Source organism: Rhinichthys klamathensis, unplaced genomic scaffold (genome assembly GCF_029890125.1).
Source record: "Rhinichthys klamathensis goyatoka isolate OS25496 unplaced genomic scaffold, OSU_Roscu_1.1 h1tg000406l_1, whole genome shotgun sequence".
Lineage (NCBI taxonomy): Eukaryota > Metazoa > Chordata > Actinopteri > Cypriniformes > Leuciscidae > Rhinichthys > Rhinichthys klamathensis.
This window is the reverse complement of record NW_026606907.1, coordinates 671,526-699,423: the sequence shown is the minus strand read 5'-3', so window position 1 is coordinate 699,423 and position 27,898 is coordinate 671,526. Positions and strand designations below refer to the sequence as shown.

Genomic DNA, 27,898 nt, shown 5'->3' with positions numbered 1-27,898 from the left:
CACCAATAATAAACAATTCTGTACTTTATTTAAAGATCACCTAAACATCATCTTGCTGTAAAGAAAAAAGGAAGAAAGAATTGTGTTAGAGACTTTTCTCCTTCAATTGCATAAAAAAATCCTCATTTATAAGTCGCTTTGGATAAAAGCGTCTGCTAAATGAATAAATGTAAAATGTAATGTAAATGCATAAGGTAAAATAATTACTTTCTGGTAGGTGAATGTTCCTTCTTTTTTCATTCTTTTTGCAATCGCTCTGTCAAATTCCTCGACTTCACTAAAATAAAAGATGAATGCCATTGTCAAAAATATTGTGTAATAATAAATAATATTTTTTTCTGCAAATGCAAATTACAAGCATACCTAGGGTGATAAGTAGGGCCACGGAGGAACACCTCCTCAGCCTCCTGCCAGGATAACGCCTGCATCTCACATAGGCCATGAATGATGGCCATCATGGCCTGTCCATATAAATAAATAAATTAATTAATTAATATAAAAAACCATTGCATATATGGCAATAATAGAAACAATCCAATTCAGCCAGGGTAGCGACACTTCGTAGAATAACTTCGTTGGTTTAAAATAAATGGGGGCACAGAATGGGCAGTGAAAATCACTGCAGCATTTATTACATTTCTGCATTTTCTGAAAGTGAATTCCCTCGTTGAATTGTTATATCCATCTTTAAAAAAAAAAAAAAGAGAGAGAGTTAAATTCAAATTTTAAGACCAGCCCACAGAGCCTATACAGTCAAATTTCAGTCAATACAAATTAAAACAAGGAAGGCCAAATGACACATTCAAGCTCACATGTTAATATAGACTGGTTAATACATAGTGAAGGCATAGTAAATTTGATTATTAGGCAATTGTATGAGTTGTAAATGGCTGGCAACAACTTCATATCACAGTTAAATTAATATTGATTCATTTTAATACTTACGTTTTATAAGAACTAATTTAAGTAGTCTACATAAATTATATAAAGTAAAATAGTTACTCCGGCATTAATTAATTCAATTTATAGTTTTAGGAGAAAAGGTCCGGTAATTAAAAAAAGGTCAAATCTGCTTGAATAATTAATGATGACATTCTTTGATATTAAATTTTTACAATGGCTTGTCTATAAAAAGTCCAAGGTTAAAGGCTAACTTTAGCTATATCAAAAATTTTCGGGGAAAAAGGGCGAAAAAACATACATTAACGGCTCAAATTTTGTTACAAACTATCTTTACACATATTAAATGGACTATTCATATGTTGGTATCGATGAACTATAAAGTAGTTTTATTAAAAACAAATTGAATGAGTATGATTCGCTAAATAAAATTGACGATACTCACGTTTCGGCTTAAGTTCTTCACATGTTTATCCGATCCAATTTGATAGGAGGCGCTGTCTCGAAAAACAAGGCGTCTGAGAATGCGGGACTCTGGGTGGGGGACTGTAGATGCAGGCTCCGAGTCTGCAGCTTCATAGTTGATGCTTGATTTCTTTCAAGACAACATACTCTTCTGTCACTTGTTTCAAGAGCTTCACTTGGTCAAAAACCAAGTGATAACCTGTACAATGTAAAATTGTCAACATCAAATTATGTACTACATATTACAGCAGTTTCAATACAAGACATACCAATGGACTTGTGCACCTTTCTGTCTTGTTTGGGCACCAGACGTTTCTTCCTCACCCGAAACAAAGGACTAATTCGATTAGCTTGCGTTGATATAAGGACGGGTCTTCCTTCTCTGCTGTAAAACAAGAAAGTCCACTTACTTTATGTGCAATTGCTATTGTTCTTGAAACATAAATTAAGACAGTTATAATTAAGTTAATTTACCATCCGATTCAGTTGAGCATTTGATGAGTAAATACTGATTGAAATATTCTAGAAACTTTACCTGGGAAGGGCTGTTCACAGCAGGATTCGCTGCGACTCACTCGTAGCTCTTGTGAGGGTTGGCTCTTAAAAGAACTGTTGAGTTTGATATTGTAGAGATTAAGTAATCCTGCAAAACAGAAAGGAATGAAATTTTTATTTTTACATGCAAGTAGTCAATTTATATATAACTGTAGGATTTATTTCTGTAAAAGAGTGTTGCATAATTAAATGTTAAAAGCATTTTTATGTAATAAGTTCACTGATATGTGGGCATTTCTATGAGTAAAAGTATGTCTTTAATAGCAAGCAATAATCATATGAACTCTTTAAAAATAGCATGATTTACATGCAAACGGGACAGTTATCAGCAGTGTAACTGATCTGATTATGACAAAATAATCGAGTATCTGATGTCATGTGACAAGTCAGATCAGCTTTTCCACTCTTGCAAACAGAGGTAAGTTATGAGGTGTGGAGAGACATTATGTATCATTGGAAAATAAACAGACAGGGTCCAATTTGTAATAATTTTAATGAATGCAATGCAATTAATATAAACTTTCTGACAGTGTGTGGAACATCCAACTACTTTCCAAGAAGGGGCGCAACTGATTTACAAATATCGCGATAAATATGTACAGGAATTGAGGCAGTAGCCAATGACAGCAGTAGGAGTAAAAGCTGCAGAATTATGTACGAGTATACAAATATGTTAGCCTGGTTAAAACCAGACCATTCTCAGTAGTAACCGAGTTATAGTCTGGCAAAGCTTCATAGACAAATCATTTCCAAAGGGGCGTCACCAACGGACGTCACTCAAATGCAATCAGAGCGATGAAGGAGATGACGTATGCAGAGCGGCGGAGAAACATCTCCGAGTGTTGTTCTTTGCTCGGGTTTTAACAAAAAGGAAACGTTCAAATCGCTTAAAACAGACGCGATAGCTGATTCGAACGAGTGATGTTCCTTGTAATGTACAAAATCAATTTCGACGGATTAGAAATGATCTTGAATGAGCTCTTTGCCAGACTACTTGAAGAGCAAATCTAAATTTGCCGGAAGTTGTCTGGGTTTTCCCAGGCTACAAATATGTACGAGTATCATACAAATTTGACAACTTGTTAAATCTTGTGAATTATTAAGACTTTGAGACTATGTTTGTACTGATTGGGCTATGGGTTTTGTAAGAAAAGGTTTATGAAACAACAAATGCTTGATAAAATGTTTGATTTAGGGTTAAAACCAATACATACATACCATTGCGAAGATTTGCCTTTGCAGCTTTCCGTCTCCTCAGTTAACTTCTCCTCCAACAATAATGGGTCGACTGAGTCCGAAAGGCCCTTTTGGTCTTTTCTGCTGAAAAAAGAGAAAATAAAAATGTATAATACATTAGTTATTAGAAATACATTATCACGAAAATATAACTAAATTAGCGTGTCCGTGTCAAGAATCAATATATTAAATTACGTGACCATATCACGAACTGCAGTGAGACTGAATATTACGTGGTACAGTCACGGAACAGACCACTGACCAGAAGTTATCATAGCGATCAAACGACGACAGAACAATGCAATATCAAGTTAAAATCACTTTAAAAATAAATATTTAAAGTGAAGTACTTTTTAAAGTAAACCCAGCGATACGTTTCCAAATTATAAAACGACGTCAATTGGGGGAGCGCAGGTCCGAACAGGGAATCCGTGTGTGGACCACGGATGCTGCCTGTCATTAACTTACATAGGCATCATTTCCGTGGGCCCATCACGGAATTTTCGGCGATTCCGTGAAACTGCCACAGATTTTGAGTTAAGGGTCCGTGTTCATTTCACGGAATTCGGTGAGACCAGGTTGACCGGAAACACACTTGTTGTGAGCCGGCCAAATAGTTGGTTAACGTTACGTTTTGAGTGGATGACGAGCGCGAGGCGCCGAAATGGATGCCAATAAGATTCTGAATTGAAAGTTTCCCTTGACAAGACCGACGTGATCTGTGTGTTTTGTCGTTGTGAACTGAGCTATCATCGCAGCACGTCCAGTGTGAAATAGCCTACCACTTGATGGCCAAGCACACACACACACACACACACACACACACACACACACACACACACACACAGCTGATGCAAATTCTCCGCCCCCTCGTCAATATCAGGACCTCGTATTATTTCTTTCACCCTTTTATTGATGACAGTGTTACATTGTGTGAGAGATTATTTGCTCCAAGTGAGAATGTTTTAGTGTGAAATTGAACAGTATTGGCAATGTTGTTTTCAATAAAAAACATTTGCACAAAGCAAGCCGATCCAATTTTTTATGTTGATAAGTGCATTCAAATTAGAAAAAATGATGGGACAAAAAGAAATCAAGAGACATTTAGAATAGATAAAAATGTGTGATTAATTGCGAGCTAACTATGACATTAATGCGATTAATCACGATTAAATATTTTTATCGTTTGACAGCACTACACTAAAATAAAGTGTTACCACTATATCTATAGAAATATATATGTGTACCAAATGATTAATTGATTAACCATTAAGATCAGTTGGATTAAATAATAGACACATGTATTAAACTGAACAAGAAGAGATGCAAATCAAAAGTTTGATAGTAATGGCATTATGAAAGGCAGCTACTTTGAATGAAACATTTATATAGATGAAACAGTTATTTTGTTTTGTGAAAAGGATCATTTGTGATTTTGAGTATTGTACTAAAACAATTTAAAACAAATCGAAAAGTGTCCTTTTGATGATCTGTTGTGATATTAGTACTAAGAGTTTTGAAAATGTACACCTTTAAAATAGTACCAAAGCGAATAAAAATGACTGTAAATTATAACCTGAATAATATAGCCTGGATGCCAGCCCGAACCCCGCCCACAACATTTTTGGGTCGGGAAGATCGGTCTGGACTCGCTCCATTGAGGAGTAATTATGATCGGTCAAAAAATGTCCGGGCCAATCAAATTGCCAGGGCGGGCTTTATAAGATGATGGACAGATGATCTGCAGGGACGTAATCATCACGTTATCAAAGAGCGCTTAACTGGTTTCCCTCAGAGATGACTGTCGCTGGAGAACTGAGATGTATTGATTCCGCTATCGCGTCTGTTGTAAAAGAAATCGACAGCGCATTCATTTTAATAGACGAACAGAGAACTGCAATCAAGCCATTTGTCGATCGGAAAGATGTTTGCCGTCCTTCCTACGGGATTCGGCAAAAGTTTAATTTATCAGCTGGCTCCGATTTTCACTAAGAAGATGGGACGCGATGAAAACCCTGTGGTCGTTGTGGTTTTGTAACCCACCCAATTAATTGAGGCTTTATATATTTTTCATGTATGATTTTTTTTTTGTCTTGATTATATATATATTTTTTCTTTCCTAATGCATGAAATGTTCAGACATGTTATTTTTTTTTTGTTGTAATTATTTTGTATTTGCTGAGCAACAAAATTGTTAAGAGTATTGCGTCGATGAGAGCTGATATGCGCGCCAGCTCAGTGAAAAGAGAGATCGTGAACCACATGTGTGGCTGTCGATAATCTGAATCATCGTTGTCAATATCTTTCTAAAAGGGTGTTTGAACTGTTTTGTTACATTAGGTAAGTCACAATTGTTGTGTATTTTCATAAATATTGTTTAAGTTTGTGTTTGTTAATATACGAAAATGTGGATGGTGAATGCTGTTCATAATTGAGTATTGAGTGTGCAATATAACACATGTAAAGCATTTATGCTCTGTAAGTATACTTGTTAGAACTTGTTTGCACATTTATGTAATGGAAATAATGTTTAAAGGTTATAAATGTTAAAAGTATTGTCGATGAGAGCTTACGTCATATGCGCGCCAGCTCAGTGAAAAGAGAGATCGTGAACCACATGTGTGGCTGTCGATAATCTGAATCATCGTTGTCAATATCTTTCTAAAAGGGTGTTTGAACTGTTTTGTTACATTAGTTGGGATTGTTTCAACGCTCTGTGATCCTGGTCGAGTCGCGCCGTGAGGGAGAGCGCGCTGGATTTCCACTGTGGAGGAGTTGCGTCATCGGGGACTGTCTTCACGTTCAGTTTTCATCACTGCAAAGAGTTTAGTAGGCATTCACATGCAAACGAACTGAACTGAGTCATCTTCATTTTCACGCGAACTGAGTCACATTCAAACGAATTGAACTGAGCCATATTCACATGAACTGAGTCCATTACATTCACATTAACGGAACTGAATCATTTGCATAGCACTCATACTGCAGTGTGCACAAACTGATTTTTTTTTTTTCATTTTTCTTATTATATTTTATTTTCTTTGATTGTCAATGATTTTGTTTTCAAATGGTGATTTGTCAAAGAGGATTCTCATGTGATGTGTGAAAAGTGATCCGTGCACATTGAAGGGAATGAAATTCCAGTAAACAGTTACTGTTCAGTGATCTGATTGGTTTATCTGTTAATTCATTTCATTATCATTTATTAATTCATTCTATTTCATATTTAATTTTATTAATTGGTTTACTTAATATTATTTTCATTTATTTATTTGTCCAGTTAGTACTACAGACATTAACTTAAACAAGTGCAGACACACATTTAAAATGATTAATCATATGTTCTTTTCTTTTGATTAAAGCAAGGTGTGAGACCCCGAACCCGGGACTCCAGATACTTCTATAGGTTGAGATTTATAGGTATTTGGTGAGCTCAGACCCAGTAGATATTTTTCCTCCTTTTCTTTATTTTTATTTTTTTTTCCGGGGTGTTAGATCCTACTAATGGGTTACAGTTTCTCCTTTGGTCGCACTCATGGAGGACCAAGTAAAAGAAGCAACACTCGTTATTTTACTTCTTCCAGCGTGCGTGCATTTGAGTTCTGTAGTTGACAACTGTGCTATGCAAAGTAGTTGACTTACTGCGTTGCTCTCATTGGTTGTAGGTCTATCCAATTGAGTGCAGAGTTTTTTTTTTTCCTGGTTCGGTTAAGACACGCCTCATAATCAAAGCCCTATGGAGCAGTATCAGACTCACATCTGACTAGAATATGAGTATGACGAAGTCAGGCTATGAATAATAGCCTTTAAATGTGTGTTTTTTTATAATGAAAAAAGAAAACAGTTGTCATGATATCACAAAGAAAACAATATCTTGATAATAGATGTAATGGAAAACATTATTTCTTTTTATTTTATTAAAGCTTTCTTTATTATAAGAGCTTTCCAGGTGAAAAGAGCAAATGTAAGAACCATTTGAACTGCTGTCAGAGTTGTTCACAATCTCAAAAAATTTCCTTTACAGCATTCATGTGTATACAATATAATCATCGCAAAATCAATATAGAAGATAAGATCTGTAAGATCTCAATTTAACTGTAAGGTAAAAAATAAGTCAAATGATTATCTAAAATAGACTACAAACAATAGATTATCTGAGCAATAAAGAATATGAATAAATGAATCAAAAGATGAGTAAATTAATACCACAGTATGGATATATACATTTGCAAGTTTATATGATTAAAGAAAAGAATAAAAAAGAAAGACAATAATATTTTCCTGGCACAATATTTTCTCAAATTGCAACACTGTTGGGGATTTTGTCTGGGGACAAATAACAATAACCAAATGTTAATCCCTCATTCCGGCTCCTGATTTCTTTGGTCACCTCTTCTAGTTTCTTGCGGAATGTCTTTATGGCTTCCTTCACTGGTTCCTCTGTGAAGCACATCTCTGGATACGTGCCTAAGAACAGCTGGGGGAAAGTAAGTTCTTCAGAAAGCAGAACAACATCTTTCTTTCTTTTTACAAGGTTAACTGACCCTTCTCTAAGCTCCGCCTCCTTGGTTACTATCAATCACTCAGACAAGCTTATAAAACTAACAAAGTATTGTGGATTCTTCTGGGATTATTATTGGAATGAAGTCTGACATTGCAAAGCATTTTTATTTGCAGTGTTTCTTTAAAGAACTTGTAAAATAATGCGGTAACATGATTAAGAACTGCAGATCAGCAGAGATCAGAATTAGTGCAAATGCTTTTTACATTCAGATGAACAGAGAGAAGCCGATTACACCACTGTAAAAATATTATATGACCAATAAGTCATATATTTTTCCATTAATTTCACCAATTTTAGCTTAAATTTATAAGTTGTACAAGATTCAACACATTTTTTTAAGTCAAGATCTTAAATAATGAGTTGATCTGACTAATACGTTTTTAAGTTGTAGGTGGAAATGTGTTACAGAGAGCTGATAACATTAGTGTGAGTGAACAGAACTCTTTCTAATTTACTAATTTATTTAGAACAAATTAAAATTGAATCTATCTTTTACTAATCTACTACATAATCACAATACTGGGAACTGTTTTCTTACTATCCCGTCTGTGACCTTAATCAAAACTTATCAAAAATAATTGTCACTGTTATATGTGCTCCAGAAACAAGATACATGATCTCTTCAATAACTTTGAGAGCATTTAGTTTAAATATATCCAAACACACAGGACGTCCATTTACTGACATTATAGAAGAGCAAAAGCTTGCCTGTTAGGATTGGAAGAAATGTATTGCACTACAAAATACACAGAATAATTTGCTTAAAATTTAATTTGTAACATTATGTATTACTTATTCAACACTGTTTTGAATTTTAAAATGTGTGGATATAAAAGTGTGAAGTGGCACATTATATTTAGTGTACTAGTAGACGTTTCATTCTCAGTTTTTTGCTGCCCTCTTCTTTGCATGCAGACTAAAATTGCGGTGTGCAATGAACAGCGCAGTTATTATTATGATTTACTGTATACTGGACTATAACAGATCAGAGCACCTAATATTTAATATTTTAAATGCGTAACACCTTTAAGCGAATAGATAAATATTATGTTACTCCCCAAACATGATGACTTTTTAAATTGGGACTTAGCAAAGGGTCAGTTAAAAGAATTGCACTACCTGACTGAAATACTTGTATGTTGGCAGTGCCGCAGAAAATATACACTGTAGCAAGCAAACAATCTACAACAATAAGAATTTAAAATGTATTTGAGCCTACATATTTTTTTTTTTTTTAAATCATCTTTGGCCTTTTTTTTAACTCATACTTTGATGCTCTGTACCCTCAGCTGGTAACAGGTTAATTCTTTTTCACACTGATTTAGACTAGACTGCTGTCATGTTCTCTATTCAAATCAGACATCAAACCTCATCCGTCTGGAAGCGACTGAGGGCCCAAACTGCTCCTAGAGTCGTCCTGGAACGTCCACGATCAGGCAGACTCTCCATGATATACTTCATGTCCACTTTGCCCTTCTGGTCGGGAGGCGGCTTGCGCATGGTGGAAGGACTGTTGGGGATCCAGCCATACCACTCAAACTGCAACATAAAAGTTCACTCACAGATATTAGCTTATAGAAATTATCCATAATGTTGCCTAGCCATTTTTAACTCTCCTGCAGATGATATGAAAGTGTGTAATCTCACCTGTCCAAAGTTGACAGCAGCATGTTGTGCTGAAGCTATGAATATCACAACGGTCAGGTACTTGACTAACTCCTCTCGAGTGTTCAGAGAGACTGGAAACAGTGGAAATATATGGCGTTATATATGTGCCTCATTCCTGAGCGAGTAATTGTAAGTTTTGAGCACAGAGAACTATGTTGCAAGCACATTGCATTATATTTTGAACAGAAATTAACAATCGCAAAAAAAAAAAAATCGTTTGAGCAAAGAAAAAACGATTCCGTGCTCAATAAATGTATTTACTATTATCCATATTAACGTGCAATAATAACCCCTCTCACGCAGTTTACTCAGGTGCTCTCACAAACTTATTCTCTGCGCTCCTGTCAAGTCCCTCTCTCTCGCTCAACCTCTTAATTCTGTGCGCGCTCAACTCTTGACACACACGCGCGCTCAACTCTTGACACACACGCGCGCTCAACTCTTGACACACACGCGCGCTCAACTTGCAACAGCGTTACAAGTGTGCCACAAAATCAACCAATCGGAAAATTAAAGGTCAATTGTGATTGGCTGTTGGTCTCCAATCACCACGCAGCACAAAGACGAAAAAGGAATTTTATGGATAGATGTCTTCTCTAGTATGGAATGCCAAAGCTGACTTAATTCAAAATAAATAAATACTTAAATAAATATACTAAGAAATGTGAAAAAGCAAAAATACATAAATAAATACATAAAGAAATTTACAAATAAATGAGTATTTATACTTTTATTTCCTTATTTATGTATAATTGTATTTTTTCACACATTTATTTTTTTTATTTATACATTTATTTTATACATGTATTTATTTTCCACTTTTATTTATTTCCACATTTATTTATGTATATTTGTTTTTGTGTCTACATTTATTTATTTTCACATTTATTTATTTGTACATTTATTATTTACCCGAGTTTAAACGAGTGAGTCATGTCATTAATTCAGACCGATTCATTCAAATACTGATTCATTCAGTTCGGGGAAAAAATTATAATAAAATGATCTCATACATGGGCTTTTTTATAGCATTTTTAAATGCGGACATTTTTTTATTAATGTTGGTGCCACGTCGCCCCTCCATAATTTTGATACCTGAGCTGTACAGTTGAACATAACAGGTGGTGTTTTTTCCCCGAACTGAATGAATCAGTATTTGAATGAATCGGTCTGAATTAATGATATGACTCACTCGTTTAAGACAGTGACTTACCGCCACCTACTGGCTGTTACAGTTTCATATTTAAACGTACAATTTAATTGATTCCATCATTTCATATTTCTATATTCAAATGTTTTATTTTTAACATTAATCTCATAATGACTTTTATGCAATTGTAATTGTAGTGTAAAAACATTCTCCTCTGTATTAAGATTTTGACTTTTAATGACTTAATGACTTTTGTTAATTTTATTTTACTGATAACAGCCATAGTGCCTTATTATTATAATAACTGAGTAGTTTATCGATTAATATTAAGAACTTGACATGATGCTGTATACCTATTTAATAGGAGGGGGGGATAAATAAATATACAAATAAATAAATGTGAAAATAAATAAATGTAGACAAAAAAACAAATATACATAAATAAATGTGGAAATAAATAAAAGTGGAAATAAATACATGTATACATGTATAAATAAAAAAATAAATGTGTGAAAAAATACAATTATACATAAATAAGGAAATAAAAGTATAAATACTCATTTATTTGTAAATTTCTTTATGTATTTATTTATGTATTTTTGCTTTTTTACATTTCTTCGTATATTTATTTAAGTATTTTTTTATTTTTAATTAAGTCAGCTTTGGCATTCCATACTAGAGAAGACATCTATCCATAAAATTCCTTTTTCGTCTTCTTTGTGCTGCGTGGTGATTGGAGACCAACAGCCAATCACAATTGACCTTTAATTTTCCGATTGGTTGATTTTGTGGCACACTTGTAACCAATGTTCCCTCTAATTTTTTTTCTTGCTGAGCAAAACTTTTTTCTATTGGGCGGACATTTTTCGCCACCTGAGCAAAAATATTCTTTATACCTGACCTGTACAGCAAACACAATGGTTTCAACATTCAGTTGTAACTTTTAACTTGAATGTGCCATTTCTATTTTATTTGACCCTTGATGTAACTTATTGGTATTAAATCATATTTTCGAAAAACAAGCAGTTAATTAAGAAGTCACTAAATGAAGCACATTTTAGCTTACCTGATTTTTTTTTTTTACAGTGCTGTTAACTGTACAGTCTTTACCAAGAAATCCTATGAAAAATAATTTACAAAATCTTCTGCTGGACAGTTCAATTCTTTACAATAATAGAATATAGTATGAAAGAAAAGTAAGCTGTTACACTGAGATGGTTTGGGAAAACCATAAAGTGTTTTTGTACAGTCAATTAATTGTGTACAGTAAGCATTAAACCATCAAAGTTAAATTATTGTTTATTGCTTATGAATTTCCAATATTTTCTTTAGCAGGGGGTTTCAAACTTTTTAATGGCAATAAGCCCTAAACAATACCCTTGTGAGATTCTTTATTTAGGCTTATAATATAATAAAATATAGGCCTAATATAACCTAAACAATACCCTTGTGAGATTCTTTATTTAGGCTTATAATATAATAAAATATAGGCCTAATATAACCTAAACAATACCCTTGTGAGATTCTTTATTTAGGCTTATAATATAATAAAATATAGGCATAATATAATATAAAAAACGAATTGAAGTATTTTAAGTGATATAATATAATATCAGTTTAAATGCTTCAATTTGTTAACATATTATATTATTATAATATGAAAACAAACTGAAGCATTTAAATAGATCTAATAGCTAAATATTTTCAAGAAAAGTGAATATGTGAACTCTTTTATAATCTAACCATCCCTGAAACTCCCCCATGCACACAAGTGATCTATTTAAACTAATGATGTATTTTGAATTTGCATGCGGTGGGTGTGTAATTGTTACCGTTCTGTGTCCACCAACCTAATTATTTCCACCACTTTAATCAAACCACTCTTCTTTAAAACATTATGATGTGATTTTATTTCACATATCTATGCGTTTCTCGTATTGAGCTATTTGGTCCGCACACACGACTCACTGCCAATCACACGCGCTCACATCGTTCTCTTTCTATGAAACCTGTAAACTGCATTCACCAGTTTTCACTCTATAGCGGTTGACCAGAGCACTGAAATTATTTCTCACTTAAACGACAATCAAATGGATTTCCCCACACATTTCGCGTCAGTCCTCTGCGTGGCATGGTGTGTTCACAACGAACGCGAATAGAGCGTCAAATGCGCGTCTAGTTAGACGCTTGAACATTCGCTCGAGTTCAAATTTTTCAACTTGTGCAGAAGACATTCGCGCAAACGCGTCGCCCAATTCGCGTCATTCGCAACGCCCGCCGCGCGAATGATGCGTCTATTCGCGTCTTTGCATTGACTTTGTATCATATGTAATCTACTCGCGCAAATAATTAAATTTGCGTTCGGTGTGAACACACCATATTCTTTTCTGCGCGGCCGCCGCTTCAGAATGCGCGGCCGAGGCATCAGAAGTGCGCGGCCGCGCACGCGCGCAGCTTAGAGGGAACATTGCTTGTAACGCTGTTGCAAGTTGAGCGCGCGTGTGTGTCAAGAGTTGAGCGCGCGTGTGTGTCAAGAGTTGAGCGCGCGTGTGTGTCAAGACTTGAGCGCGCGTGTGTCAAGGGTTGAGCACGCGTGTGTCAAGAGTTGAGCGCGCACAGAATTAAGAGGTTGAGCGAGAGAGAGGGACTTGACAGGAGCGCAGAGAATAAGTTTGTGAGAGCACCTGAGTAAACTGCGTGAGAGGGGTTATTATTGCACGTTAATATGGATAATAGTAAATACATTGAGCACGGAATCGTTTTTTCTTTGCTCAAACGATTTTTTTTTTTGCGATTGTTAATTTCTGTTCAAAATATAATGCAATGTGCTTGCAAAATATAGTTCTCTGTGCTCAAAACTTACAATTACTCGCTCAGGAATGAGGCACATATATAACGCCATAGAAATACGCATTTAACTTGTGCACACATTTAAGGGTGACTTGAAACACACAAAGATGCATATAGAATATACAAGAATACAAACAATCATGCATGCTTCCACAGACCAACACTGACATTTTGGCCCTGTTTACACCTGGTATTAAGATGCGTTTTGGCTGATTGGATCACTAGTTAATTGAGACACGTTCCCGTTTACACCTGGGGCCTGATTTATAACCGTTTCATACGCACAAAACAAGCCCTGAAAGAGGCGTACGCCTTCCGACGCATAAGTTGTGATTTATAAAAACAAACTTGACAGGAAAATTTGCGCACCTGCACACAAACTCTGACCCATGCGCAGTGGCGCAAAAAGTGGGTATGCGCTATATGCGGCGCATAGGGGCGCAGCACCATGGGGGGCGCCAAAGCGATGGTAAAAAAAAAATAATTAAAATTTCATTTAAAAAATATATATATATATATATTGTATTTTCCATATGTAGCTGCTGTTGTGCGTTTCTAAATCATTTCTGCATTTCTTCAATGTTATATAAAATTTTAGAGGACTAACAGGCTAGAGTAGGCGCCCTCATGGAGAAGGGGGGCGGGGTAATATCGCGAGCGGACAGGGGCGTCGTGAGTGCTGAGCGAGCAGATACGAGTAGTGAGTTGTCGTCGAAAAAGATGGATAAAACAAAATGCTGTGGGGCTAAAAATAGAGAAAGAAAGAGGGAAAAGGAGATGGCATGTCAATTGATGCGACAGCAGGTAAATAAGTGCATGCTGAAAGCCAACAGGTAGGATTTAAAGTGTGACATCCAGGCATAGGCTACCTATATCTCTGTGGCCATCGGGACTACCGGGATTCCCGGTGGGCCGACGTGCTTTTTCGGCCGATACCTCTCATACTTTTTTTTCTTTTTCTTAACGGCCCATAAAACTCGTACATCGGCGGCCCATTCATTTTTATTTTTATTTTGCTTAATTGGCGGCGCTTGTTTAATGCATTGGTCAAAAAAAGTCAGCGTTATTTTTTTTGCTGACACACCGGCCCATGAAACATGTCATCATGTGCTTATATCTTTCAAGTATAGAAATTAGTAGCCTAAAAAACTAATTATGAAAGTTTCCTTTATTTTTCAGTGCATTTGTTTTACAATATATGGCTATTACTATCATGGGATTAATATTATAACTATTATTAGGCTATGTAGTAGTGTAATGTAGACAGACACTTACTAAAAGAGGTTTGAATTTTTCTTTGTTTAATTTGCACCCTGAATATGGGTTGGAGCTTTTAATTTTGAACTCTCAAAGTGCACCAGACTGATGAATTTAACATTAAAGAACACAACATTTTCTTACGGGGGGGCATGCCCCCGAACCCCCCTAGAGAAACAGAGGTCCACCTACCCCACTGTAAAAAATTACTGTATAATTTACAGCAACTTACTGGCAATTTTGGTTGCCAGTAAGCCTGTAAATTTTGCAAGATTACCGTAAATCATAAACTACAATTAACTGTAAAAAATACAGCACACCTGTAAAAGCAGAAAAACAAGAGCAGCTGTGAATTTACAGTTCTTTATTGTATTATTTACAGTATGATTGTTTGCTAATTTGAGGAAACCGATTATCTTAAATTGGTCAATTGACATTTCATATTTATACTGTGATTTTATTTCATTTGAGTCCACTAAAAAATAAAATTAACTTAAATGAGTTAACAAACCATCTGTTTAACTCAATCCTCTTGCAGATAATTGTTAGTTAACAACAGCATACACCTGAATTGACAAACTTAACAAAAAGATCATCAATACATCAGCAACTACAATCAATACATCAGCAACTACAGTCACTGCCTTTAAATAAAGCAACACACAGCATAACATCAGTGTTTCTCTGCTCCTCCTGAACTGAAGCACAGGGTCTACTCTTCAACACAATGGTGACACACAAAACGCAACAGAAACACTTTAAATCCCAACAGAACATTAAACACTAACAGATCTCCACTATATCATTATGTGCAAAAACACATAAAATCACACGTCATTTCAGCATTTACTCTCCTGAGCAGTCATTCATATAAATATACATTCACATTTCACATTTATTGTCACATAAATACATGCACAGAAAATAACTTATTTTGTTTAGTAAATTTGACTTAGATTGTATAGTAAACTACTGACTTCCAGCCACAGCCATATATGTAATCAACTGAAAAGAAAAGAAGACAGTACATATCTAAAGATCTCAGCAGAGGAGGAGTAAATAACTCATTACCAGTGTCACTTGTCAAGGTCTTTTTGAGAATTAACTGAGGTTTAGATGTTGATGATTTATGGTTTAGTTTGTAGTCACCATGATGGTGATAAGTGTTGGCTTTAGTTGGGCTGTTACCCTTGACATTGCAACATTAGTTTTTCTCTGGCTGCTTTACCTGTGTGTTTATAATGCACAATAGTTATAGCAATAAAGCCAAGAGAAAAGAATTCTGGCGACTCTGACTGTGTATTGATGATGTCATCAAAAGAGCTTACAGATCAGTAGCACCTCCTTTTGCCCGGAGTTTAATGTCTTCTCAGTCATACGGTTCTTTCCATATAATTGATTAATATAGCGATTTTCCATAAGGCAATTTAACAACATTACCATTTGAATGATTTTAAAAACAAAATGGCATGGATAGTTTAAAAAAACATCATGTTATTAAGTCACACACAGACATCAACAATCAGCGTATGAATCTCAACAATGGTGACACTCAAATGAAACGCTTCATGTTGCAATGCATGCTGGGTATCACCTTTATACATAACTCCCAGCATGCATTGCAGCATGATTAAATTATGCAGCTGAATTGTCTTATTTTCTTTTATTCTTACCATGTGCTTTTATTTTTGTTGTTGTTTTTTGATGTGACTTTTTAGTAGCTTGATTTGTGATGTTCAGACTTGATCTATCTATATTATGTTTGTCACCATAGTTGAGGTTCATATGCTGATTCTTGATACACGTGTGTTCCAGTTGATTGAAAGGTTTTGTAAATCTTATATGTGTCAAACACAAATTACCTGATATAATCACAACTGAACATCATCATGCTGTAGAATCACACGACTATAACAATCAGTAAGGTGAAATATATTACAACCTCAATTTCATAATAAAAAATTATTCTGGTCAAGATCAGCCACTAGCTGTTGTCAAGGCTGATATCAATAGACCTCTATCAACACCTGTAAATCATTTTACTTGACTTCTATTGCCATAACAAATTTGTCTTATAAAGACATGGTTATAGTAGCCAAAGTGGAACCAATGTTCGACTTATCAAGAGTCAAGAGCCCAACTAAAGTAAACACTAATCACGATCATGGTAACTTCAAATGAAATATTTTCAATAAATCATCAACATCTAACCCTCAGCTATTTCTCAGTAAGTCTGATTATGACAGAAATAAAGTGAGTCTGGTTAGTAATAAGTGAAGCTGGTAATGCTGTTTGTGGAGTTGTTTAATCCTCCTCTGCTGAGATCTTCACAGATTTAATGTTTTCTTTTCTCTTCAGTGGATTTCCTCTAAGGCTGTGGCTGAAGTCAGTTGTTTCCTGAAAAATCTCACAGTCAAATGTACTAAACAAAAAAGTAAAATTATGTGAATTACTTCATGTGATTGTATGTGGTTTTGCACACAATGATATAGTGGAGATCTGTTAGTGTTTGTTCTGTTGGGATTTAAAGTGTTTCTGAGTTTTGTGTGTCACCATTGTGTTGAAGAGTAGAGCCTGTGCTTCAGTTCAGGAGGAGCAGAGAAACACTGAGGTTAAGCGGAATGATGCTTTATTTAAAGGCAGTGACTGTATATTTGTTGATACATTAAAGTTATTCATGTGTGCTGTTGTTGTCTAGTAGGATTTAGTTAAATGTATGTTTCTAGTTAACTCATAGTCTTTTTCTTAGTAGACTCAAATGAAATTAGCTCACGGTGTAACTATTTAATGGCAAATTTCCTCAAATGAAATGAGTTGTCTCAGGTTTTAATTCAATGCATTATTAATAACAGTAACATACTGTAAATAATACAGTAAAGAACTGTAAATTCACAGCTGGTCTTGTTTTGCTTTTTTTAAAGGTGTGCTGTATTTTTTACAGTATAATTGTAGTTTATGATTTACAGTACTCTTGTAAAATCTACAGGCTTACTGGCAACCAAAATTGCCAGTAAGTTGCTGTAATTTTTACAGCAATTTGTTACAGTGCACTTTTACCTAAAATCCTGTGAGAAACACTGCTATTGCTGTTCCAATGGAGCTAATTCTTTTTTTAGGGGGGTTCATCACGGTGGAGTAGTTTAATTGTATTAATAAATGTCAATTTTGCACTTATTTTATCTGTGTTAGCTCTCACTCGTTCCTGCTCACTTATTACATGGCACACTTTTTTTCTTTTTTTTTTCTTTTTGTGTGTGTGTGTGTGTGTGTGGGGGGGGGGGGGGCGGGGTGGGGGGCGCAAAAATTGTTGCTGCATACCCCTCTGACACTGGGTAGTTGCGCCCCTGCCCATGCGTACAAACGTTTTGGAGATGGAGCAGTTTGGTGAGCTGGAGTTAAATGTCTTTTTGGTCACTTTTAGACAGAAAATCTACTGCCTATATCTAACGGCAAAACTTGCAACTCGGTTGCTAGGGTGTTGAACATGATTGCATACGAGTCAACAACCATGTCTGTACGATGTTCTGGTGCTGAGATATAGCTTATTCTTTTTTTTTGGTATGGTTACTAGGGTACTTTATATGGTTGCTATGGTGTGCTTATACAGTTTATGAGATGATATTTAAAGACTATTTGACAGTCATTTAGATTAAATATGCCATTCTCATTATAGGAGTTAGACACTTAAACTACATGAAATCATTACTGAGAAGTTACAACATTTTTAATATTCAATAAATAAAAATATTTGTTGTGAATGCAATACTTTTGAACACTCTTCCTCTGGAATGCTGTGGTTTAATGTTTTAACTACAGAGATAATTGCTTATAATGATAATAGCAGATTGTCTGAGAAAATAGGTTCATGCAAATAATACACAACAAGGCCAATCTGTTTGCATTAAAAATATAAATCAATTAGAAATAATATTTGGCCAGTGGAAAATATTGAGAAAAACTTTCTCTGAAATGTATTTTATTCTATTTGATTTATTTATTTTAAAAAAAGGCAAGGATAGACTACTAAATGATTTTTATTAATGTAATGTGATCCGTATTTCATATTTTCCTAATGTCTTGTACCGTTAAACATGTTATCATGCGGATGAATAATCATATGCAAATGATATGCAGATGAGGATATGTATTAGTAAGGATCCTACGCACCGTTTTATAAATGAGACCCCTGGTGTTTTAATCCGTCTCTTTTGTCCACTTTCAACCACTTCTGTCCTGATTTCTTCAAGGGGAGTGTCTATGGGTGGGTAAATGTATAGGCTTTTTTAGATCTTTCGATTTAATGGACGAAATAAGCTTGCTTAATTTACATATGAACGTAAACCTAGACGACGGAAAAACATACAGAGAGCAGCAGCTTTAATTTCTGCTCTGACTGCCACGAGACCATGCCAAATGCTGAGAGTGCATGCAGAGGTGGGTAAAATACATTAACTCCATTACATTTACTTGAGTAAATTATTGGACATTTTTTACTTTTAAGCAGGACTCCGAACTGGTTCAAGGAACGTAAACTGGAAAAGAACAAAACTTTGACAGGAACAAAACCGGAAATTAAATGTAATCGTTCTGAACAGATACGCTTATTTAAAATATAACATTTGGATTTGTGGCGAATGAGAGAGGTAGGCTTCAGTTCTACTTTAATAAAGTCATAGCCTCGAGATTCTATTTTAAGGGAACAATATATTTTTCCTTGTGTTTTCTTGTGACTTCATATGTTGAGAGGACAACATCTATTTCTCGTGGCCACAAGTTAAAAGAGTAAACAATCCAATCTGACCGGTGAGCTGAGTCTAAACCTGACAATGAACTTGACATTGGCAGGCGGTAGCCTATGACGTCATTAGTGTTGCGATCATGAGTATAAAAGGGCACCTGTAAAATACGCCATCCACTTCTTGTCTGAAGGAGATGTGTGCATGCCGGAAGCATGGCAAAGGAAAGCGGCGTCTTGTTCCCCTTCTCAGGGAACCATGCTTACATGCGTAACCTGAGACTTTCGGAAGGGAACTTGTGCTGTGTCCCCTAGAGAGTATTATGGGGAACGGAATACCCACGCCGCCATGCTGAAGGGATGAACGCCCTATTGCCTGAGCTAAGTCAAAGGAGTCCTCATCCCAAGAACGGAGGCCTCAACAGGATGACTCTAAAGAGAGGAAGCCTAACTACATCCATATTCAGGCCAGCATCCAAAATGCCTCCAGAGAGCCTAACAGCCCTGAAGAGTGGAGTTCTCAAACAAGAGGCCTAGCAACTCTCTAAACCAAGGGCAGTACAGAGAAAGCTCAGAAAGAGCTAAACACTCAGTTTAACTGACCGTGAAGCTTCGCAGAGTGAAGGCCTCAATACAATGACTCTCATAATGAGAGGAAGCCTAGCAACACTCCACACTGAGGTCAGTAGCCAAGGAGGCTCCCAGAGGGCCTACCGACCTAGCATACTACCTTACCGGCTATACGAGCTCTAGGAGCGGAGGCCTCAGTATGATGACTCTTGAAAAATGAAGTGGAGGCCTAACAACGCCCCACGCTCAGTACATCTTGCAAGGAGGCTCACATAGAGCCTACCACTCGCAATTGCTATCCTAGCAGAGCTCTGGGAAGCGGAGGCCTAAATAAAGATAACTCTCTCTAGTGAGAGGAAGCTTAACAACACTCTCAGTAGCCAGGGAGGCTCACCAACTTAGCAAAATATCTTGCAAGGGGGCTCACAGAGAGCTTACAACCCGCAATTGCTATCCTAGTTGAGCTCAAGGGAGCGGAGGCCTTAGTAAGATAAGTCTTTCTAGCGAACGGGAGTCCTAACAATGCTTGCAGTGGCCAAGGAGGCTCACAGAGAGCCAAACACTTAGTGTATTCATCCTATGAGCTCAGACATAGGCTATGTCCTACGCCTGTCAAGGAAGCTACATAACAGGGCTAGCAGCCTGACACAATAATGGGCGGAGCTCAGGAGCGGAGGCCTCTAATAGAACTGATCTCTATAGCGAGAGGAGGCCCAACAACGCTCTAGTTCAAAAGCAGTGACCACTCCCCACCCAGATGCACCAAAGGAGGCTCAGGAGCCTACAACTCAGTATTACTAGCCAACTCTGGCTCTGAGAATTGAGATAAGGTAAGGAGGCAGATGTTATTTTGCCTCTGGGAAACTATAGCACTCAGAGAGATTAGTCTGGATTACTTCCCTGAGATCTTCTCTTCTCCCTTTTGCTTCACGTCTCCTCCACGCTCTACCCCTGGAAGGAGGGGAAGCACGAGAGGCGGTGTTCACCTTCTGGTCTCGCTTCCACTCCTCAGAATAGGACAGCCCAGCCCCCTTCGTGGCTTAAGGCGTATAAAGGTCTTGAAAGCCGTGGAGCGAGCCATCTGGTCATTGACTATTTTTTTCATTCCATTAATAGAAATAGGCCTATAATTAACCATATTTAACTTACAACCCTTGTTATATAATGGAATAACTAGCACGTTTAAACTCACTTGGTATATTGATAAATTTAACATTAATAATACAAAAGGAGCATTTACTCTAGCACACTCCCTAAAAAATGTTGTAGGAATATTGTCAATTCCAGGTGCCTTATTTTTTTTCATTTCACGAATATGTGAAATAAATAATGAAGAAGCAGAAGAAGCAGTAGAACAACAGGAAAGAAGATCAATCTGTGAGTGTTTACTTTTCTCATTAGATTTTAGCGCGGCTCTTCGTTGCCACCGAGCAAGAATCCAGACAAGGCACTTGATTATTAAATTGTTGTTGTTTATTTTATTTTATTGTTGTTTCCTTTCTATTCTACACAACTTCTGATCTTTCTGTTTGTGAGCTCTTTTACACTGTGTTTTCAAATCCCTACTATTACTAACAGACGTAAATCAAATGTCACACGTCGGACGCAGTACAATCCTAACAACCTGTGTACCTTTCCAGTGTCTTCTAACAATTTATTCTCTTTTCCAATTGGTCTCTGGAACTGCCAGTCCACTGTAAACCAAGATGATTCCATTACATCTATTTCTAGTCATTCAGGCCAGGCTAGTCGATCAGACCAGAGGACACTGCCACACCTGCTGCCGTCTCCACTAACTTCACTTTCTCACACACCCCTCGTCTGACCAGGAAGGGGTGGAGGTACTGGTCTGCTCATCTCAAATGGCTGGAAATTTGATCCTTTACCACCTCTGTGTGACAACAGCTCATTTGAATCACATTCAATTACCATCCTATTACCGTCCTATTAAAATCCATTTTGTAGTTGTATATCGTCCCCCAGGTCAACTTGGCAGTTTCATGGAGGAGCTTGATCTACTCTCATCCTTCCCTGAAGATGGTACTCCTCTCATAGTTCTTGGTGACTTCAACATCCACCTAGAAAAACCTCATGCTGCTGATTTCCACACCCTGCTTGCCTCATGCGACCTCAAATGATTATCTACTGCGGCTACTCACAAATCAGGTAACCAATTGGATCTTATTTACACGCGCTACTGCTCCACTGACCATTCATTGGTCACTCCGCTGCACACCTCAGATCACTTCCTCACTCTCAACCTCAACCTGCCTCAGAACACAACACACACTCCTCCACAGGTCACCTTTCGGCGGAACCTACGCTCACTTTCACCCTCTCGCCTATCCTCTTTGGCCTCATCCACACTTCCTCCACCTGATCAGCTCTCAACACTAGATGCTAACAGTGCAACTGAGACTCTTTTCTCCACTTTAACATCCTGCTTGGACAACTTTTGCTCCCTTTCCTGCAGGCCAGCCCGCGCCACACCCTCTACCCCCTGGTTATCTGATGTTCTCCGCGTTTAGAACATCGTTCTAAACTCAGGGGTGCAGAGAGGAAGGGGCGCAAATCGAAAGATCCTACAGACCTTGGTCTTTATCAATCCCTCCTCTCTTCTTTCTCTTTTAATATCTCTACTGCTAAAATGACTTACTATCACAACAAAATTAACAATTCTTCTGACTCTCGCATGCTTTTCAAAACCTTCTGTCCGCTTGATCCTATTTGCATTAATCTACTTCAAGCCATTTCTTCCTCAATTGTACCCACACTCACACACAGGCCAGCTGACAGTCTTGCCTGGGCCCGGGACAAGATAATCTTAGATGGGGCCCCCCCACGATTTTTTTTATTTTTTATAAAACACCATATACTTTTACCCAAAATGAATAATAAAAACACGTTTAAATGGGTACGTTTTCTATAAATGTCTTTATTTTCTTTTCTGACATAGCCTACTGCAGTTCTTGTTAAAACACACTAGACATGCATAAACTGTGCATTTTGGGCACTTTTTGTGTGAAATCATATTTATTTTTTGTCCATCAAAAGTGTGCTTTCACTTTTAAACATGAGCAGCGCAGCAAAAATAGACTCGGATCTGACCCATTATCTGTTCACCGATGATGACAGTGATGCATTTCAGCCGGCTTTTTATTTCTCATCTCCATAAATAGTAGTAAAGCTAATGCAAGGGCTAGAAATCAATTAATTCTTTGCTAATACTTCCTCGTCATTATGGAGAGCGCAGTTCGCACCGCTTTCTCCTTTCCACAAGCGCGTGCTCTCCCGTGGCGTCTGTCGTTGCTATGCAACAATGAACTTAGGCACGCCTGTAAAAACGAGCGCGCCGCGTCGCTACTATGAGCTAATATCCAAAATATTTCCATATGTGGCTCTTTCCTCCTTTCTTATCAACAAGTGGATTAACAGCCGCCACAGCAGCAGCACCGCCGGTCGCCATGTCTCAGCGCTTTTATGAAGAGGACGCAACTGCACGCGCTATGGGCACGCGCATCCCGGGTTTGAGAAAACCTGGTACCGTGGCGTGACGTTTAAAAAGAAATTTGTACCGACTTGGTACCGAAGTGCCGGGTCTTTGACAACACTCATAAACGTTGGCTGCGCTGTTTCTTACCTTGCTCTACGTTGACTTTACTAACGTTAGTTCCAGCTTCACCGTCACCAGCTTTTTAAAAATATTTGTTTAGGACATCTCGAAGGACTCTATTTTCTTCTTCTGTTTTCTGAGCACCGGACTTGTGCTAACCGGACATTTTGAGCGTAACGTTAGCCTACTGAACTTCAAATCAAATGACAACATCATATTTCGATCAGTGGCCAAACCATTTTTGTTTTTTTGGGGGGGGGAGGGTTCTTGACCACTATTTCAAGGACAATTAGGAAGAAAACGAATAAAAAGCTTTGATGTAACTCAAATATTAGATATTTTTTCAACAAATATGCCTATTTTATTTATTTTTTTAACAATTATTCCATAATTTAATGAGGGCCCAGTTCTGGGCCCCCCTCCCTACCCTGGGCCCGGGACAACATACCCGTTTGTCCCCCCCTGTCTGCGGGCCTGCTCACACACATCATGAACACCTCTCTTCACACTGGTACCTTTCCCACAGCTTTTAAGCAGGCTCGGGTAACCCCACTGCTTAAGAAACCCACTCTCAATCCAGCACATTTGGAAAATTACAGACCGGTTTCCCTTCTTCCATTTGTCGCAAAAACACTTGAACGAGTTGTTTTCAACCAGATCTCTTCTGAGCTCTGAGACTGACAAGAGCAGCTTCCAAATCCTCAGTTCTTATCCTGCTGGATCTGTCTGCTGCCTTTGACACAGTTAACCACCAGATACTAGGATCTGTGATTCAGAGACATGGCTTTTCCTATCACTGATATGCTGATGACAAACAACTCTACCTCTCATTCCAGCCTGACGATCCCACGGTAGCTGCTCGTATCTCAGCCTGTCTGACAGACATCTCTGGCTGGATGAAGGACCACCACCTTCAACTAAATCTTGTGAAGACAGAGCTACTTGTGGTCCCGGCCAACCCAACACTTCATCACAACTTCTCCATTCAGCGAGGCTCATCATCCATAACTCCATCAAAGTCAGCCAGGAATCTTGGGGTTGTAATTGATGATCAATTGAACTTTACAGACCACATTGCTAGAACTGCCCAGTCATGTAGATTTGCCTTGCACAACAGAGCATGCTACACATCTCTTTGTCCAAGCGCTTGTTCTATCCAGACTGGTATTGTAATGCTCTCCTGGCTGCTCTTCCAGCTAGCTCTGTCAAACCTCTGCAATTGATCCAGAATGCTGCAGCCAGAGTGGTCTTTAATGAGCCGAAGAGAGCACACGTCACTCCTCTCCTCACAAAATTGCACTGGTTGCCAGTTGCCACTCGCATTAAATTCAAGTCACTGACGTTTGCCTACAGAACAACCACTGGCACTGCTCCCTTTTAACTAAACTCATTACTTCAGACTTATGTGCCATCCAGAAACTTGCGGTCTGCAAGCGAATGTCGTATTGTGGTACCATCTCAAACAGGCACAACATCTCTTTCTCTGATCTTTACCATATCTGTTCCCTGCTGGAGGAATGATCTGCCCAACTCAACCAGAGCGGCTGAGTCAGTAGCCACTTTCAAGAAACAGCTGGAGATCCATCTTTTTCAGCAGCACTTGATCCAGTAACACTAACACTTTCTATTCTATTCTATTTTTTATTTAAAAAAAAAAAAACAATTACATGGACATAGATGAAACTGAGGGGGGTCATAGCACTTGCAGTTAGTTTAACTGTTAATTGTTCTCATTTGTAAGTCGCTTTGGATAAAAGCGTCTGCTAAATGAATACATGTAAATTAATACATTTAAAAACTCCACTTTCAGTAACTGGTCTTAATCTAAAAGAATCTATCAATTCCACATTGCCCATAAAAAGGCTGGTCAGTAGGCGTAAAATAGGTGGTGTTTTAGTGACAGTTCTTAGTTTTTAGTGACTGTTCGAATCCATTCGACATCATGAATGAACACTATGAAAGCAATGAATCATATGCTATGAAAGCAATCAAGTCAAATGGGTTTTCGACAACCTCTGGAAGTGGTCGAAAGAGGACTAGCTCAAAACATTTAGACCCCGTTTACACCTGTGTTTAGCATCATCCTCTTGTGATGCGATTGACCAGGTGTAAACATGGCCTTTTATAAGTTAAACCTGTTCTCACTGGGAGATTTGTTCATGCCAGTGTGGCAATCCTTAACAAATACTTGAATCTCCTCATCTCCTTGAACTTTCTCATCGCTGTCATAGTAGATGTTGACCACAGCAGACACAAAACTACAGAAAGATCAAAAAGATGAAAAATGAACAAATTAACAAAAATAACTTTTTATTGGAGTGTATGTGAACTAATTTGTACTTTTGCACTAGTAGTACATGATCTGAACTGTTGCAACACCTACTTGTATATTGCCTCCCAGATCTTCATGCCATCATCTCTATAATAGTACTTGGGCGCATCTTCCATTCCTCGAGCTTTTATGTCCTCAGGGAAGCACAGGGACTCATAGGATAAAGTCTCCATGGCACTTCTAATCACTTCATTTATCCCTTTTCCATCGAGGCTACTAATCTGTGGATACCAAGAAATCAGTTAATATTTTGCCTAAATATTTTCAGCACTTATTTAGCCTACCCGTTGACTTTTTGAAATTTAGGAACTATTAGGTCTGTCGGTTTAAGCAAACACCAGTTAACTATATACAAGGTAGCCTATGAAATAGAAGTAAGAGCATTCAGCAAAAAGACAGAATATCACAAGCCAGAAAGTCAGGTAATGGCTCAGGCCATTATGAAGGTTTGTTAACACCGTGTGCGTCTTTAAACCTATATCTAGGACAGAATTTATGGTTTGCCAGAAAAAGACTAAATAATCAAATATGAATAGAATCGCTTTGAATCCTAGCAATATGCTGTTTATGTGTGGAAATATTAAATTAGGTGTAAAGCTACCTTCGTGATGATCCCGCCTTCATTGATGAGTTTTTCACGAGCCACTGCATTGATTGCAGTTGTGAAACGAACATGAGGTTTCAGTAACTGTAAGAAGCATTTAAACATGTGCATTAAATCATAAAAACTGATTTAAAAGCATAACCTGAAACAGAAAAATGTCAGTGGTTTTCATGTCATTCCCTGGAGGTTTTTGGTTAACATTAAACCATGGATGAAAAGAAGTTAAGGACATCAGAACCAGCAACCCTTCATCAATAAATTGACATGTGAAACTACAATCTTCAGTTTAGCCCTGAATCTAAATATTATAACTGTGTATTGAGAGACATGTACCTTGTATACAGGGTGGACTGGAGGGAGCTGTCTGTGCATGGCCATTTGAAAAACCTCTGATATCAGATGTGTCTTGAGAAGGTGCGTGACCAACTGGTGTACAATGAAGTCGGCAGATTTCACCCACATCTTGGCAAGCATCCAATCATATTCATTATCATTCGGGAGAAAGATTGGACTCTTTTCCCCTGGGGTTTGATTGAGCTGATTCAGATATAATAAAGCCAAACAGGATATTTTTACTTCAGTTAGTAAATTCACAGCAAAGGCACTTTTATTTTTAATTTATGTTTTCATTTGATACTGATTATTTATGGGACAGATACCTGAATGGCAATTGGCACAATTTGGTCCAATCTGTTCTTGTACAGCAGGCAGAGGGGTGCAGTCAAATAGAGCTGATCGCTGGATGTTGGGACTCCCTTCAGTATTTCATAATCCACAATGTAGATTTTTCCTGCCTGTAAACATGTCCACAGGTGCAAAGTTTAGAAGTAATAGTTCATGGGTTGAAATAACATTGATTTGAGTCATTTATGTAAACTAAATTATGTGAAGGATGTAAGAATACACGCAAGTAAGTCTTGAATTTGATAACTGACCGACTGTTCAAGTGATTTATGTCTTAAAGTTTCTGACCTGTAATTCCTCTTGTAGTGTGACTCCTTTCTTCAGAAAGTCCTTCACCATCTCATGTGTGACTGGAAACTTGTCTGGAATTTCCTTGCACTTCCTGATCATGACAGGATTGCAGCCGTTCAAAAACTGATAGCCGAACATGTAATCCTCTCTCCAGTCTTGCATCACTTTCTCTGTTCAGATTTCAAAAGGGAAATTTAGTCAACTGTCTTAATTGGAATGAAAAAACGTGCTTCTGCTTTGTTGGTTTCTTACAACAATTGATTGTTGTTTTTTGGGGGATATATAGTATTTGTTTAAATGAAGAAACAAACCTAGTAGAGTGTCCTTGTAAGTATAATTTCCCAATACATTTTCAAAATCAGCCACGTCTTTCCAGGAATTAAAGAAACCTCTAGCGAAGTCAAGAGCTGATTCCCCAATCCTG

The 27,898-nt window shown here is 37.4% G+C and overlaps 1 protein-coding gene across 1 annotated transcript; it reads right to left on the bottom strand.

Moving 5' to 3' along the window:
* Nucleotides 1–1,475: 1,475 nt before the first annotated feature.
* Nucleotides 1,476–27,366, bottom strand: LOC130070411 (polyunsaturated fatty acid 5-lipoxygenase-like). Its single transcript, XM_056234787.1, has 11 exons — nucleotides 27,352–27,366; nucleotides 27,159–27,293; nucleotides 26,833–27,036; nucleotides 26,497–26,583; nucleotides 25,947–26,116; nucleotides 25,709–25,821; nucleotides 9,368–9,459; nucleotides 9,089–9,259; nucleotides 7,504–7,633; nucleotides 1,901–2,008; nucleotides 1,476–1,564 (listed from the first exon to the last, which is right to left on the bottom strand). The coding sequence occupies exons 1-11, from the start codon at nucleotides 27,364–27,366 to the stop codon at nucleotides 1,476–1,478; spliced, it is 1,314 nt and encodes a 437-aa protein (XP_056090762.1).
* Between the last annotated feature and the right edge of the window lie 532 nt (nucleotides 27,367–27,898).

Excerpts from the sequence above, each read along its gene's own strand:
- LOC130070411 (XM_056234787.1), bottom strand. Across the intron at positions 25,822-25,946 it reads ATCTGGGAGGCAATATACAA|TTTTGTGTCTGCTGTGGTCA; the intron begins GTAGGTGTTGCA and ends ATCTTTCTGTAG. Across the intron at positions 2,009-7,503 it reads GAATGAGGGATTAACATTTG|GATTACTTAATCTCTACAAT; the intron begins GTTATTGTTATT and ends TCTGTTTTGCAG.